At 39.3% G+C, this 18,337-nt stretch overlaps 1 protein-coding gene across 1 annotated transcript in view; it reads right to left on the bottom strand.

Annotated features, from left to right (window-relative positions):
* Positions 1-12,165: 12,165 nt before the first annotated feature.
* LOC130921080 (uncharacterized) overlaps positions 12,166-18,337 on the bottom strand; it is a 54,171-nt gene continuing 47,999 nt past the window's right edge. Inside the window, exons 5-6 of the mRNA XM_057844723.1 lie at positions 13,665-13,942; positions 12,166-12,425 (exon numbers count right to left, since the gene is read on the bottom strand). Coding sequence (XP_057700706.1) covers positions 12,166-12,425; positions 13,665-13,942 — 538 coding nt within the window. The remainder of the gene's footprint in view (positions 12,426-13,664; positions 13,943-18,337) is intronic.

Here is an 18,337-nt window from a genome sequence, read left to right as displayed (position 1 = left end):
TGGCATCACCTAAAGACAGCGATTCATGTCAGACATCCCAGGAATCTGACTGAACTACAGCAGTTTTGTAGAGAAGAATGGGCCAAGATTAGTCCTGATTGATGCGCCAGACTGATCTGCAGCTACAGGAAGTGTCTGGTTGAAGTCATTGCTGCCAAAGTGTGTGTGTAAGGGGGGGTGTCACAAAATATTAAATGTGATGGTTCACTTACTTATTTTTCCCCATTATGTAATTGTTTGCATACTATCTTCATTAAAAAACCTATGTTTGCGTGGTTTTAGTTAGAGCAGACACTGTTTTTTCATCTACCTGTATGTGATTTTGACAAAGATCAGATCACATTTGATGGTGATTTTATGCAGAAATGTGAGAAATTCCAAAAGGTCGGATACTTTTTCATACCACTGTAATTTTAACATATTAATATTAACGGTGTGTAATATTACGTATTTAAGTACAAAAAACAATTCGTCCCCATAGTGATTTCTTGGCCACTTTTTAACATGATGACATGTATTCAAATTAAAACACTCATTTTCAGCTTGGCTCAAACTGAGTCGGCCACTTCTGGCTTTCTAATACATTGCTCTGTCTTTGTACTGTGTCATTCCGACTTCCTGGTTGTCTGGCTGTAAATTACCCTTGGCAAAGAAGCATGGGTATAACTGATGTCACATCTGTCCAAAAATGGCAGCACATATGAGCGCTGTCATTTTCTGTGTTTAAACATTATTTTCTCATATCCTTTCATAGTTTTAAGAAATTCAAGATCTGCACATTTAGATTCTTTGAGAAACCATTTTCAACATGAAGGTCATGTACTAAAGCTTCCCAATTCCTTTAAATGCATTTTCCAAGTCTCGGTACATGTTCAAGGATTTGAGGGCAGTCTAATTTGTCAATGAAACGTAGCTCTTTTTGCAGTCATTCACAGCTTCCACAGGATGGTTGTTTCAGAAGACTGAGCATAAGAATCCATGGAGATGAAAAGTACACAAAACCAGGTGCTTACGAAAGGGCTTGTGTACATATGCAAGAATATGGACCTATCAATTACAACTATAAGAACTGATCATTATTTGGTTTTAGTCAACCAAGTTGATGTACCATTGATAATTAATTTAATTTTTGGAGCAGATGATTAGGTCAAATGAGCAACTAGTTTTGATTTATGTTGATTTTGATGTGTCACTGTGTAATGCAGTGGTTACTCAACTGACTTACAAGCAGCTAGTGGGTTCAATCACATGCATAAATACATATCAATGCATTGCTTTGATGTCATTGAAAGCACTGCCCCCCACCCTAATTTTATGTATGTATTTATTTGTTACTAGTTAAGTAATGGTACGCCAAACATCACGGTGTAGAAGGTAATCTTTGGTTCTAATTTGGTATAGTGAGTAACTAAAGGGCTGCTTATCTTTTGCATGAACGGTAAGAGATTTATGTCACAGATTTTTTTTTTTTGCCTTTTGTACCTGTCATTCAAAAGTATTAAAGATGTAAACTAAGCATGTGGAATTTGTCTTTACAATATTACATCAGGCCCACTAAATTCATTCATTTAAATACTGGATCCTCCAAGACCTTGCAAAATTGTGCGGCGATTTTGCCTATTAGGCAGTTTCCAAATCTGTGTGTCTATGTAGTGGTGCGTGTGTGTATTTAAATCCTTGCCCATTTATGTAAGTGAAACAATTTTGTAAATCAAGCACTTGTATAAGTTGTGTATGAAAACTATCTAGTGATGAAAGTAAAATGATTTTGTGCTACTGACGTCCACTAACTGAAATTTGAAACAATAAACAGTTTTGCAGTCCTAAGAGTAGAAGTAGAACACACCCAATATTACATATGTTCCCATCAGCCAATATTTTTGAACCAGTGCATTTTGTGCATCACTAAACAATGGAGAAACCCTATCTGGATGTCAATATCTGACTGCTTCTGTCCATCAACACAGTAGAACTGGATCGCGCATCACTCCCTCTCCACTGCGGTAGTCCGCTGGCTATCGCTTCACCTCCACCTCTGCTTTCCTGATTGTGAAGGGGGAGGAGTACATTAAAGAGACAATCAAACACATGCATCAGACTTGTCGCTGGTGCCTGCAGAATGCAAAGTGTTATCAGAAACACATCTGAACCTGAACACTGTCCTTCCCACAGGCAAAGTTATCCTTTCAAGTCACTTTGTCTTTGAGTGACATGCAACAAAAAACTCTCAACATCTTCAGAGATGTGTAAAAATATTAAGATATGATCACTCGAAAATGTGAACTATTCAGTTGCATCCAAAAACATAACTAAAACTAAACAAAAAATGTATGGAAATATTTTAAACCCAATTTGAATTGAAATAATAACAGAAAAGAATGATCTAAATTATACAGCACAGCAGCCTTGTAGCCACTCCAAACACAGTGGCGCTATTGTCACAAGAAGAAAGTGTAGTGACAAGACCCAGAAGCTTTCCCTGTCACTGCAGATGAAAGGGCTGCACTAAGTCTAATTACTTTATCCATCCAAGCAGCCCTCTCTTAACTGTGGGATGACTTTCAGATGTTAGGTGCTGAGATGTCACACTACTAATTGAGAGTTGCAATCAGCGCCCTTGCTTGGCCTGGTCTTGTGGTCGAGTCTCAGCAAGCCCAAAACATCAAATGATGCTAAAGAAGAGAAGTGGAAAGGAATTGCTGGGCAATCTTTGATGTGGGGAAATTGGGTCATTTTCCCTGTTTGTTTACAAAATACATTAACTATTTTTGGCCCCAAAAAATAAATAAATAGGAGTTTAAAAAAAACTAATAGTTTACTTCTTAAACGGCTGAAACACTGTGACAGCAAAATATTCAATCGTTATTATGTCAAAAAGAACCACCACTCTGCTTGTTATTTTACACTTTTCCATAAATGAACACAGGTCTGTTCGGGTTAAAAGTGCCTATGACAGCATCAAAAGAAATCTTAAATAGCATTATTATGTGAATTAGAATCATATTTTGAGACAATTCGACTATATACAACAATTTGGCAAAGCGCAGATGACGAGAAATTAGTCTTTTAATCCGCCGTTTAGCCCCGCCTGTCATTTTAGCGGTCTTGCGTCCCCAGCTGGAGGACGACTTCAGCAGGGTCACGATTTCATCTGATTTTAAAATCAGCCCACTGAGAGGGAATTATTCTGAACTAGGATAATGCGACAAAGAGAGCAGCAAAATGTCATTGTTTCAATCTCTACTCCAATATTTTTCCAGGATGTTCTTTTTATCTATTTTTTTCCCCCAATTACTAAATAAGTGGTATGGTCATGACAAATAACAGTCTTGTACTAAATGGAATATGAAATATCAAAAATGCATTTATTCAGTACGACATGGCAAAATTACTCCATAATGGTCAAAACAGTCGACTTCTTGCAACTCCCAAACTATATTTTATGCTACTGGAGTTAGTCCGGCTTTTGTCATTTCCTTGCCCTGGCTTCGGAGACCGTAAACAAATCAGGAGGCGTGATGTTATGGTGCGCTATGAACTGGTCCGCAAAGCAGACAAGGGAGAAGGCAGTAATTATTTACAATGGTTTATTGTATAGGATAATGGCTAAAACATGTCCGACAACTGTGAGACCATTGGACCAACAAAGAAATAAGCTACGTGTTTTATATTATGTCAAATACTGGGATCATGGCACAGGTGGCATAAAATACACAAATCTACCTCCATATTAGCCGCGGTGAACGGCAACTTTTTGAAACCCAAAAAGGCTCACACGCCTCTCCCTGGTGCAGCAACAAAACCCTGCAGTACATGTGGATGGCGTGATGCGAAAAATAAACTAATTAATCCGCAAAATCAGATGAATCCACAGTCCATCTGCATGCTATATTGTGAAATGCTGGCCCGGGTGACGTCACATTCGCATTCCTCCTCAATATAGGAAGTTATTCATTTTCATGGCGCGGGATTAAAAAAATTGAATATATTTATCGATCGCTTCCACACATATCCAAGCGGTCCATTTCATTCAGGAGCATAAAATATTGTGTCAAATATGAAATAAACATGCTTTATGCTGTCATAGGCACTTTAAAGCATTCAAAGAGTTAATTGACCTTTAACTCTTCATAACATTTGAGATAAGACTAAACTGAATTAATCCCAGTTGTGGAATACCCTGCTGCCAATTTTAGAAATTGGGACTTGTTCAGCTAAAACTACTTTATTTGACAAAGAGACAATAAGGTAAAATATGGAGAGTGAATTACTAGAAACCAGAATATCATAAAACTGCATTTGTGAATGTTTTACCATGAAAATATAGGCACTCCATCTTGAGTCACTTTTATAGTACCTTTTAACCCACCATTATAGATGTGGCTAGACTGGTCTAGACTAGAACACAGGCAATTACTTTATAAATAGACTGAACTTCATAAAGTGACAACCTACTGTATAAAGTGCAGTATGTTAATGTCACTCATTTACCTGCGAAAACAATAACATTTCTGAGGATCAGACTGCCAGGAGAACCAAGAAAAATAACATGAAAAAGTTTTTTCCTTCTCAAAATTTCCCCCCTTCGTTTCCCTACTTTAATGTTTAAAGGGACAATCTAGTGGAAGTCAATGTTAATAAATTATTTCAGCGTGTCAAAGAAAAGAGTTGTTAACAAGTCCACCAAATTTGAATTTGTAAAATAATTAATAACTACTGTATATTTAATAAGGCTTCACGAAGGGGAAAAAATTCTCAGACGCTGTCGGTGTTTCCGCTGACTGTACTCAAACCACGCCTCACTCAGGTGCGAAATGGCTACTTGTTATCGTAGCTTGTTATACTTTGGAAGATACTTTGTTTAGATGCTTCTCATGTTTACAGAACTCGTCTACCATGCCAGTGAGGATTTGTGAACGCGAGGAGAAGCATCTCTCTGGTGAGTGGGGCTTTGCGGGAGCAAAACAGTCCGCTAGTGGCGAGTCACAACCCCTGGAAACATGCAAGCAAGCGGACACTCTGCCTCGTGCAGCGGTTTCTGCCAGTAAAATCGTATAGTTGGCTACAATTCACTTGAAATTTTGTGGGTTCTTGGCAGTATTGCAGCCAAATGTAACCAGTAGAGGTGAGAATCTTGGGGCACCTAATGACTCGATTACGATTCAGAGGCTACAATTGGATTACAAATCGATTATTGGTGCACGCGCCCTCTCCCCTCCGCGCTTTTAATGTTTTGTACATTACTTCCAAAATTCCTCTCAGGCTAAACCAAACTACTATTTCAGTTTCAAGTTAACAGTTCAAAACAGTAAATAAAATACTCAAGTCCCCATTCTGTATCAGCAGCTTTAAACTACATTCAATTAATTTAATGTTGTGTCAACCATTAAAGTTGTTAAAATTGCTCCTGTTATTCCATAATTTCCCTTCGAGCTACTTTCGACATGAGTTTTAAAACTTCATCATTTAAAGATAGATTCAAGTCAAAATTTAGCCGAATTAGGAGTATTTTAAATAAAAAGTTAATTAGGTTCGCTTCAACAGAGCCTTCCAGAGAAGTCTACAGCTTTAAAATGGTGGCTGTTTACTAACACCGGCAAGTCTGTCAATTCGCATCCAGTTCTATATATATGTGATATCTACCGTAGCATTATGTGGCCGTATCTTTGTAGCAACTAGCAACTGGATGTTGTTTGTAGCGGCTGTCAGCCGCAGTCAGGTATTATTGCTTTTTTATCGAGCGGCATGAGTTGAACATGATATTTACTCTCAGTCCGGTCCTCTTTGCGTCCCGAAGACCGTGCTGACTGTGTTTTAGTTCAGCTTTACTTTACCTAGTATAATTAAATAATCAGAATTTGGATGTTTGTGAATCGTTCACCAATCTTCCACGGCCGAATCGCGAATAATGTAAGAATCAGAAATTTCGCACGCCTCTACTAACCAGTGCCAAAAGAAGGACCGCCCAGCTGCAGTGATATCACGGTGCTGCTCGCGGCCGGTCATCTGCTATACGGTTCATTATTTATTCATGACATAAAACACATAGAAACGCAAGGGAAAATGTATCTGATGACAGAGGTCATTATTCATTCACTGCTGCCCCTAGAAGTAATGCTAGAAATTCAGTGGACCCTTGGCAGAACTGTAGCTGGCCACAATGAATCCAGTGTCGGCCCCTGTTGCACGAGACACTGCTGTCTGTAGGGCCTGCCAGCCACTGGCATTGCTGTTCGCGGCCAGCCGTGTGTCTCACCTAGACAAAGCCCAAATAACATAAAACAAAAATAGTATACAGTACATGCGAGAGATTATGTATTTGGAGAATTGGGGAATGTAATTTTATGTCACAACTGGGGAAGTAAATGTACCTTGCATTTAGAAACAAATCATCAAAATGACTTGACTGTTCTTTTCAGGTCATCATACAAATGTAAATACCAGACATACACAACTCAAGTAACATTGAAATGCATTTTTTGAATACTGTTTCAAAAAGAATGAGAAAAGAGGTTTTTACATGTGTCGCTTTTGCTTTATTATAACTTTGGAAGTAAATGGTTATATTTAACAACAAATTAGTCATTTTTCTTTCTTTCTTTCTTTTTTTTTTTTTTTTTTTTTTTTTAACCTGTCCTGTTCAGCTGCTTGACACGGAAAATGGAATCTGAGTGTCGTATTGCAGTGGTCCCAACCTTTTTGGCACCACCGGTAAGATGTGGGTCTTTTTTCACGGGCCGGCAATGTGTGGCAGAAAAACGCAGTAAATATAAAAACACACTACAGGGCTAAAAATGAACATGAAGCGCATAACTCACCATATGCTGGATCAACCATTTTTAACAGTGGCCTCTCTTAAAACAGGCAGCGACCCTTGGCCCCTGAGGGTTACATGTGGTCCCTTATTGAACCCTCTTTGTAAAGAATCCTAGAACCGTCACTGAATCTAGGTGTGATGGGAGATCTGCAAATAACCTTGGTCGCTACTCGCTACATAATGACTTCTTTTACATTGACTGACGCTGGGCTGCTATAGGTGTGCAAACACACAGGTAATGGTGGTCAACCACTAGAGGGCGACGTACGCAAATCTCTACTCTGATTTGTCGAGAGGCACAGACCAGATAGCGGTCGTTAACAAATTATTTCTCTGCAGCCTGGTAACAAATGCGCCACGGACCTGTACCGGTCCTCGGCCGGGTGGTTGGGGATCACTGTCCTATAGGGCTGAACAGTTTTAATTAGGGCTGTCAAATGATTAAAATTTTTAATCGAGTCAATCACAGCTTAAAAATTAAATAATAATAATATAATAATAATAATAAAATATGCCATATTTTTCTGTAAATTATTGTTGGAATGGAAAGATAAGACAAGACGGATATTTACATTCAATATACTGTACATAAGTACTGTATTTGTTTATTATAACAATGAATCCACAAGATTTCATTAACATTATTAACATTCTTTCTGTGAAAAGGATCCTCGGATCGAAAGACTTGTAATTCTTAAAAGATAAATGTGAGTTTGTATATTGTGACTAAATATTGCCATCTAGTGTATTTTCTTAGCTAAACTAAGTGTTTGAATAGAGTTTTACCAAAGTCTGAGTATTATTTTTCATAGCTGTTTTGATTGGGAATGCTAGTTCTCTTTGCACTGAGCGCTTTTCTTTTTGTGAACGTTTTTTTTTTTTTTTTTTTTGAGAGATAGGAATATTATTTTCGTTGTGCTTTCAGTAAATGATACTGTAGCGACTTAACTGTTCTGCCCAAATGCATGATGGGAAGTTGGGCAACCATGACTGTCAGTGGTGGCTGCAAATGGTATATCTTCTCTGTGTTGTGTTCAATACATGGTGTTAAGAAAAAGATCATCTGGCACCTACATCGCTTGCCACAATAGATATAATTGTTGTGAAAGAGATGCTAAAGCTTTTGCCAATAAATAGTGCGGCCCCAATGAATGCCTGTTTCCACTCCACTCGCTTGTCTCTGCCTCTTAACTCTCAATATACATAAAACGGCACCATTGCAGTCTGTTTGCGGCAATGCGTGAGTGGGTCATTCCACACATTCGTTAAATGCATTAAATATTTTAACGTGATTAATTTAAAAAATTAATTACCGCCCGTTAACGCGATAAATTTGACAGCCCTAGTTTTAATGCAACACATTGTGATTATTCAATGTGTTTCGTTTTTTAGGAGAAAGAGGCAAACATGAAGGGGTTATGGTGGGACAGGAAAAAAAAGAGAAGGAGAGACAGAAAAAGCACAAACAACAACAAGAAATACATCGAACGCCCACGCTAACTATGAATATGTTGTTGCTATCATTAGCTAGTTGTATTTCCTGTTGACACAATGTGGGGGGCCTAGAAAGAGGAAGGGTGGTGGGGGTGGTGGGAGGGGGAGTCAGAAAGATAAGTGATTGGAAGGGGTGAAGTGTACACAATTCAGCCATGTGAGGTGTAGAACCTAGTATTTGTCAAATTAGGCTACGTTCATACTACAGGTCTTAATGCACGAATCCGATTTTTTCGCGTTTTTCCGACACGAGTCAGGCATTAACTTGACGGTCTGAACGTGACAAGTCGCATAGAACTGGACCATTTCAAATCCGATCTGGGTCACTTTCGTATGTGGTTCAAATCCGATCTGGGCCACATTTTTCCAGACTGTCGCGGCGGTCTGTACTGTCCACTCTCCCAAATCGGATTTCATGCAGCAATTACGTCATCAAATAGCGAGAGAGACGCTTACCGTAGCGGTGCCGCTGTGCGTTATTAGCGCCTAGCTTGCAGTGAACATGGCTTTTGGGGAAGGGCTGAGCTTGACAACAGTCATAAAAAATAAAAATGGGTTGAGGATAAGCCTGAGAATGCTCAGTTTTCTCTCTGCTCCAAGTGAGCAATATTTCAACATCGCCTACACGGCCGAGGTCGGGGCAAACTACCCGTATGTGTGTGTGACGTGCACGGACCGTGCGTGCATGCTATCGATCCATATAAACTTTGAATATAAGCCTAAACGGGGATTATTTATGTCTGTTATTTGTGTCCTCCTTTTGAAAAGCAAAATATGATATCCCTGGAATGACGGATGACGTGTGTCATTTGTTTTGATGCTTCTGCGCATGCAGGTCGTCTTGCTCAGCACGTGTCGGACCGCGAATTAGTGCGCATGCGTAATACTTGAACGGTCTCAATGGATAAAGGCAGTCTGAACGGGCACGCCAAAAAACCGGATATGACAAAAAATCAGATTCGTGCATTAAGACCTGTAGTATGAACGTAGCCTTAGACATCTCTTACGAGGAAAAATTTGACACGATTGTTCTATTCACCCAAGTGTCCACCACATGGATCTTTCCCTTCGAGGTGCTCAACATTTCTTATTATGCATTTGCCTGATGATAGCTGTCCTGAATATACCTTAACATGAAGGAACTTGTCTACTCTCAATATCACACAGCAGTCCTATCAAGATATTAGGTATTTCACATTTTTAATTGGCAAAAATGCTTCTTTTCCCCCAATTCTGCATATAAAATTTCATTCGCTTAAAGTGAAGGAATGTAGGATAATTTCCTTTACTTAGGTTCATCTGGAAAATCAATTACAAAACCTGTTTTAATGTAGATTGATACCAGCCATCTAAATTGATGCTTCAATGAAAGCAGTGTCACCAGTAAAATGTAATATTGGGCACATCAATTAGGACAGTAACAGGCATTTCTAGACATTTCTCTACCAGCGCAATGGGTGATCAGTTCTTGGGAAAAAAAAATGTTGAGGCTTGAAAAATAAAGTGATCTATTAAAATAGAAGAAAACAATCTTCAGATGATGACACATCAAATACTTCCGGGTGGTGGGTGGATGTTTATATAAATTCTATCCATCTGGGATAAAAATCTTTACACTGCTTCATTTCCACTTTCTGTGGGAAGATGGCCAGGGAGGGGAGAATGAAGATCATAAAAAATACTTTAGAATGCAGTACCTTTCTTGCCTCTCTCTCTCTTTTGTCTCAAATCCCAACGTGAATGTGTCGGCGAGCTTGTGGTATGCAACAAGATGAAAAGTAAAGGCCATCCCTTTGAAATCCTCCTCAAGTCAAAATTACCATTTCATTTCAACTCCAGCCAGGAAACGGAATGCGGAGCCATTTCTAACTGCTTTGGGCATATTGTTTGTAAACTTTGGATGAACATTGTTGCCTGGAAAAATGCATTGTGTGGGTGGTGGAAGTAAGCAGTTGGAGCAACCACAAAGGGAGAGATCAGGCCTATTTTCTCCGTAGGAGGAGCACATAAAAGTGAAAGTAATGTTCATTATTACAGAAAAACAGCATTAGCCTTTGGTGTTCACAATAGCATGCTGTCTCACTGGCAAGACTTGCCTCTGAAGCTACACAGTCAAGCAGTTGACCCTTCTTGATGAACTGAATAGTTATTTCTCTTGGTTTAATTGGTCGGTTTTTAGTGTTAAAGCGGCCATTATCTGAGCTGGAGGTAACTGCTTTTTCCATGGTGGTCACATTAAACGCAGTAAACGCTGAATTAGTCAACTTTATTGACTACTTGAGATGAGAATATGGACTGCATACAGTACATGGAACTAACTGCAGTACTGACTTTCTAAGAAATCACAAGGGCTACTTAACAAGGGGAGACCAAAATTAGGTTTGTTTTGCACAAATCAGGTTGGAAATACGATATGTAATTTAAATGGGTAGTTTGTGCTTACTGTATACAGTATAATTCAATAATAAGAGAGGTGTTCATAAGAGAAATGCTGAGACATACCGTAATTTTCGGACTATAAGCCACTACTTTTTTCCCCCTCATTTTGAATCCTGCAGCTTATAGGGCAGTTTGTTGATTTATTTGGCTTAATATATATCACTTTATTTAACAGTGGCATCATAAGACTGTCATAAGATTGTCATAATTATGACATGACACTGTCATAGGTATTAATGAATGCTTATGACAGATGTCATTAAGTGTCATCTGTCAAATTTTGTCACTAACTCTGTTTATGTCCAGCTCTGATCTTTTACATCCTTTCAAAAGTGAGATAATTTTCCGAATGACACTAAATGACATCTGTCATAAGCATTGATTAATAGTCATGACATTAATTATGATAGCCTTATGATAGTCTTATGACACTGCTGTCAAAGTGTTAACGGTTAATATCCCATATTACAGTGAGGACAGCTGCGGCTTATAGTCCGATGCGGCTTATCATTGAACAAATGCCGTTATCATGTCAAATTTGGTGGGTGGCGGCTTATAGTCAGGTGCGCCTTATAGTCCGAAAACTAAGCTATACATTTTTTTATTCCAGTGCTTCAATTAGAATTTTTTTAACATCTAACAGCTTAAAATTAACAATCAAGCTTTCAATGTCCTTATATAGCATATAGATTTCACCCGGTCTATAACAAATGTTCAATCAGACTACTACAAACTCTATTTTCTGCTGATCCACCTCAAACTTACAGAGAAGTTTAGTATGATAGTCGCGTCTCTATATCAAAACACTTGTGTTTTAAAAGTATGAACTCTTTAGGTCGTTTGTGTTTGTTTCATCATTTGGTCAGTCATTCTGATTTACTCAAAATCAGGGGTGTCTAAGTTAATTGGGCCTGTCCTCATCATTCAGACATGCAGATTTATTCACAGGCCTTAAGCCAGCTGGAACAGTATATTTTTAATAACAAGAAATGATTTCCCCACCCATGTTCCAAATAAATGACGCAATCAATTATCAGGTAAAAATTCATTTATTTCTTTTTTCCATTCATCTTTTGAACCGCTTATCCTCACGAGTGTGCCGGGGTAAATATTCACATTTACTGATAATTATCATGTTGCGGATCATTTAAAAAATAAATAAATAAAATAAAAACTCTTCCCTCATCTTCCCCCATGACCCCTGATAGGCTGAGTGGCTGTTTATCTCAAGCTCGGGTCCTCTACCAGAGGCCTGTGAGCTTGAGGGTCCTGCGCAATATCTTTGCTGTTCCTAGGACTGCGCTCTTCTGTACAGCGATGTCTGATGTTTCTCCAGGTATCTACTGGAGCCAGTTCTCCAGTGTGGTGGACATGGCCCCCCAGTACCCCGATAACCGCGGGCACCACTGTCGCTTTCACCTACCAGTTTCTAGTTTCTCGTGTCCCTTTTTCCTGATATTGCCATCATTGGCGATGGCTACATCGATCACAACGGCTGTCCTCTGTTGCTTATCCATGATCACGATGTTCGGTTGGTTGGCCATGAGCATCTTATCAGTCTGTATCCAGAAGTCCCACAGGATCTTGGCACTCTCATTTTCCAACACCTTGGCAGGTGTCTCCCATTGCGATCTAGGGGTCTCCAGTCCACACTCTGCACAGATGTTTCCCGGAGCTTGGATGTTTCGTCTTGGATAGTGGTTCTGATGCTCACTAACCTTCGGCCTCCCTCCTTGCGCTTAGTGTATAGCCTCTGGATATTGGATTTGGGATGGAACCCTCCGTGAATGGTGAGCAGTTTCCGTGTTTTCACATCTGTGGTCTGAAATTACTCCTTTTGCCAGCTTATTATCCATATACAGTATACACTAAGTATATGGCGGAAAACACTCAGGTGACTTTAAGTTCTGCTCTGAGACCCCCAATTTGAACAAATTTCAAAATTGTCCTATATGCATGTGTGATACATCATTGGAAAGCTTAAAATCTCTATTTTCTGGTGGAGGAAAAATTTTGAACAGGAGGGCAGTAAATAAATAAATAAATACATTTAAACAGCAAAACCCTAACTGGAGGCGAGAGCACGCGAGAGCAGAATTAAAGATGCCATGATTTTAACGAGATATTATCGCATACTTACCTTGTTTCGAACCAAAAACTCTATGTAGCATGTATCATCGAGTGTCAAGAAACAGATGTGAATGGCCACAGCCGGATTTTGGGGGGATTTTATGGGTGAAACATGGTAATATAACAAGGGTCATGACGCAGAAATCGCAGACAGTGGTCGAGATGTTCTTTTTCATATATATATATTTACCCTTTTAAAAGTTTTTTTTTTTTCTTTGTATGGATCGATTATTTATCATTTAACATATTGGGGGAAATGCGACAGTAACAAAAAAAATACAATTAATCGATAGTTATGAGGTAGATATCCATGACTTTTTTACTTTTTTTTCATTGTGACATAATTTGTTTAAAAGTTTAAAATATGGGAGTGAATAATTTTTTAAGTAGTTTTTTTTTTTTTTTTTTTTTTTTTAAATGACATATTAGACATCAATGAATGATTCTAAGCTAAAAATGACAGACATTTTGAATAATAAATATAATTACTTCCCCTGTTTTTATTGCTGGGTTGAAACAAAAGCAGTTGCGCGACATCTGTCAACGGGGGTTTTCAGGGTAAGACGGACAAATTAAAAATAGTTCGGGGGCTTAATACACCATGAATCTGCTATGGCAGCATATAGACATATTGTTCTATCAAACACAACAGTTCATTTGGCTTAAAATACAGCTGTTTAATTTAAAGAGGGGTGCAAGAGCAGAAACTGCTTTTTCAGTCTTGTCTGTGTTTTCCGCCATATACAGATTTAAATTAATCAGTGTTTTTCATTTGCATATGTGCAAACTAAAGTGGGAACTCTGTTGGAGGGACTTGTAGCACAACATCCCCATTCAGAGAACATCAACTTCACATATTTGTTTGTAATTTCCATTAAATGCCTATTAAACACAATTATGATATGATACTGTATATGAAGTTTTGCATCAGCAGGACAACACTCACTGTTTATGCTTGACGTGTCCATGAGTTCGGCAACCACATCTCTCCGCGCAGCATACAGATGGCACAAACTTTTTGCACCGATTATCCGCTGGAATTTTTTAACCCTGTAGACGTTTCTGCACAGAGAAACATGGCAGACAAGCTATTATTAGATTGTAGCTTCTTGAAAACACGAAAGAGAGCGGAGTGCATGCATTCTCTCAAGCACATTATAACTTTTCAAACAAGTCCAAACGCTTCCAGCTTTATGGCGCTCAGCACAAAGTGCGCATCAATGGAACACTTACACAAGTCACAACTTTTCTGTTTTATGGTACTCTTGTCAGAATAAAAGCATTTGAGTTTTACTGTATAAATGAAGGAAAATGTGCCTGTCAGGCAAAACAGCTCCACAGGTTGGACTGGACCCCTGGCGGGCCGTTTCAGACTCGTAGGCTGTACGTTTGGCACCCTGTTCTAAATAAATTATGAATGATTTTGAGCTTCTGCAAGAAAGGATATTTGGGTACAGTATCAAGATGAACAAAAAATGATTATGTCTAATGCCTTCTCATTTTTTCACCAGCATCTAATACTTTTACGTGTTTTCAAACATGATCAGGATTGGTTTGACTTCCATATATTTTGTTGATATGGGGAAAATTCTGTGTTTAAATAAACACTCACTAAGCACTAGAACAAACCAATGCCTCAACTTCCAAAGTGGCGGTGCGGGACGTTACAGGAAAAAGATCTATTGAAGCAGGAAATTCACAGTCAAGTGCCAAATTCCTCTCAAGTCAAACCATAAAACAAAAATACAGGTTTACATGCCATGGAATATGATGTGCAACAATGTGTTTATAAAAGGGGGAAAAAAGGGGAGGGCAAGAATCTTTGTAGAATATAAAAAGACAAACTGCTGCTTAAGAACTTAACTGCCATTTTCCTCAATGTTGTGTTGAAGTCTAGTAATTCAAGGGGCAATTATTTTTTTAAGTGTATAAAGCATTACTTTGACGGCAGCCTGCCATTCTGGCGGGCCTCTAGTGGGTGTTGTAAGTGTGCAAGGAATAGTGGTATCTCCAAGAATGGGGCGTGTTTTATATTTATATATTTAAATAGGGACAATATATACAGTGTTAATACAAAACCTGTAAATATGCCAGATATACAGTAGCCATGTATGGTAATTTTCGGACTATAAGGCGCACCTGGCTATAAGCCGCCACCCACCAAATTTGACACGAAAACGGCATTTATTCATAGATAAGCTGCACTGGACTATAAGCGGCAGCCGTCCTCACTGTATCATGGAATATTTACACCAACAGATATTAACCGGTAACACTTTATTTGACAGCGGAAACACAAGACTGTCATAAGCCCAAATTTGCTTCAAGAAGCTTCATTTGGCCATCACTGCTCTCTTGGGGGTGACAGTCAACCTCTGCTGTCAACACTGTTGTTATCCAGCATGCCTCCTAGCATGCATTGCAGCACTAAAAATGTAAATTACAACCAAAATTCATGTTCTCTGCTAATTATTTCTTCAGTTACTGTTCTAGTTGTTTCATTAAAGGGTATGTAGCGGCAAAGGGGGTGTGAGACATCAATAGAACCGTTATAAAATATTGATAAAGTTAACAAAAAAATCAATCACATTAATGAGCAATTATCGAAAATAGATCGAAAATGACGAACATTTCCGAAAGTGTTCCAGAAACAGCCGAATGGGGCGGAGACGTCACGACAAGTGATTGACAGTCGAGGCGGAGCCAGGTGCCATTGTTTTTTAACGACGAGAGAGTAGCGTTGGGGTTTGTTTGACGAAAACATCACAAAAATGGTTCAAAACTGCTGTGCTATGTGGTGTACAAATAAATATTTATGGGAATATAGTATCCATGAGTTCCTGAACGTGAAAAAAAAAGCTGGACTACACAGACAATGGGTAAAGTTCGTCCGTGCAAAGAGGGCTAATTTTCTAGACACAGCCTCCGGCACGCTTTTCTGTGGTGCGCATTTTCCACCTGAAAGCTTCTCGAACTATGGACAAATGAAATCGGGTTTTGCTAAAAGATTTCTGCTCAAAGGAGATGCGGTGCCGACCATACAGGCGCAGCCACCTAAATGTCCCGAGATGTCAAAAAAGAGGACGATGACTGGTAAAGGAGGCTAAAGCTAAGCAAAGGAGGGGAGCAGCCAAGCTCGAAATGGCCAGATTGAGTACTCTTTTGCAATAAAAAAATGTCACGCATTGGATACAGGACTGGACACATGTATAAATTATCGTTCGTAAAATATACAGTGCCTTGCAAAAGTATTCGGCTCCCTTGAATCTTGCAACCTTTCGCCACATTTCAGGCTTCAAACTAAAGATATGAAATTTAATTTTTTTGTCAAGAATCAACAACAAGTGGGACACAATCGTGAAGTGGAAAAACATTTATTGGATAATTTAAACTTTTTTAACAAATAAAAAACTGAAAAGTGGGGCGTGCAATATTATTCGGCCCCTTTACTTTCAGTGCAGCAAACTCACTCCAGAAGTTCAGTGAGGATCTCTGAATGATCCAATGTTGTCCTAAATGACCGATGATGATAAATAGAATCCACCTGTGTGTAATCAAGTCTCCGTATAAATGCACCTGCTCTGTGATAGTCTCAGGGTTCTGTTTAAAGTGCAGAGAGCATTATGAAAACCAAGGAACACACCAGGCAGGTCCGAGATACTGTTGTGGAGAAGTTTAAAGCCGGATTTGGATACAAAAAGATTTCCCAAGCTTTAAACATCTCAAGGAGCACTGTGCAAGCCATCATATTGAAATGGAAGGAGCATCAGACCACTACAAATCTACCAAGACCCGGCCGTCCTTCCAAACTTTCTTCTCAAACAAGGAGAAAACTGATCAGAGATGCAGCCAAGAGGCCCATGATCACTCTGGATGAACTGCAGAGATCTGCAGCTGAGGTGGGAGAGTCTGTCCATAGGACAACAATCAGTCGTACACTGCACAAATCTGGCCTTTATGAAAGAGTGGCAAGAAGAAAGCCATTTCTCAAAGATAGCCATAAAAAGTCTCGTTTAAAGTTAGCCACAAGCCACCTGGGAGACACACCAAACATGTGGAAGAAGGTGCTCTGGTCAGATGAAACCAAAATTTAACTTTTTGGCCACAATGCAAAACGATATGTTTGGCGTAAAAGCAACACAGCTCATTACCCTGAACGCACCATCCCCACTGTCAAACATGGTGGTGGCAGCATCATGGTTTGGGCCTGCTTTTCTTCAGCAGGGACAGGGAAGATGGTTAAAATTGACGGGAAGATGGATGCAGCCAAACACAGGAACATTCTGGAAGAAAATCTGTTGGTATCTGCACAAGACCTGAGACTGGGACGGAGATTTATCTTCCAACAGGACAATTATCCAAAACATAAAGCCAAATCTACAATGGAATGGTTAAAAAATAAACGTATCCAGGTGTTGAATGGCCAAGTCAAAGTCCAGACCTGAATCCAATCGAGAATCTGTGGAAAGAGCTGAAGACTGCTGTTCACAAACACTCTCCATCCAACCTCACTGAGCTCGAGCTGTTTTGCAAGGAAGAATGGGCAAGAATGTCAGTCTCTCGATGTGCAAAACTGATAGAAACATACCCCAAGCGACTTGCAGCCGTAATTGGAGCAAAAGGTGGCGCTACAAAGTATTAACGCATGGGGGCCGAATAATATTGCACGCCCCACTTTTCAGTTTTTTATTTGTTAAAAAAGTTTAAATTATCCAATAAATTTTGTTCCACTTCACGATTGTGTCCCACTTGTTGTTGATTCTTGACAAAAAATTAAAATTTTATATCTTTATGTTTGAAGCCTGAAATGTGGCGAAAGGTTGCAAGGTTCAAGGGGGCCGAATACTTTTGCAAGGCACTGTATAGAACAAATCCTCTGATCCCATTCATATTTGTGTCTGTTGGCAGAGCGAAAAGCTATGATAGCGCAATAAATGATAATTATTCTATGCATTCCTTTATTTTGCAGTCACGGTGTATAAGCTTCACAAAAAGAAATGCAAAACAAATCATTGGTGTTTCCCACACGATCCGCTGCCGATGTTTCATCAGTGTTATTGCTCCCCTCAATGACCGTTTCATTACGCTGCATTGGCGTTCGTTTGGGCTCAAATTGGTAACCTAAAACACCGATTAAAGCCTCGTAACTCTCCTCGTCACCATTAGATGAACATTCGTTACGTCCTTCTACGTCGGATTCGTCGCTGAAACTACAAACGAAATTGTCTGCCATCATCGCCGCCATTCAGTATTAAAGCACTGAGCCTTTTTCTTGTTGAAGAAACACCCCTCACTGTCAATTCTGAATTGTCTTTTATTGACAACGAGGGGTGTTTCTTCATGAGGGAACCTGGAATATGTGCATGACGAACACAATGCATCAGCATAAACAGCTTAAAACACCCCTAATTCTCCCCTCACTAGAAGGAATTATATTGATGCAGACAGGCGCTGCCC

Source organism: Corythoichthys intestinalis, chromosome 8 (assembly GCF_030265065.1).
Source record: "Corythoichthys intestinalis isolate RoL2023-P3 chromosome 8, ASM3026506v1, whole genome shotgun sequence".
NCBI lineage: Eukaryota > Metazoa > Chordata > Actinopteri > Syngnathiformes > Syngnathidae > Corythoichthys > Corythoichthys intestinalis.
The sequence above is the reverse complement of the archived record's forward strand: the minus strand, read 5'-3'. Positions and strand labels throughout refer to the sequence as shown.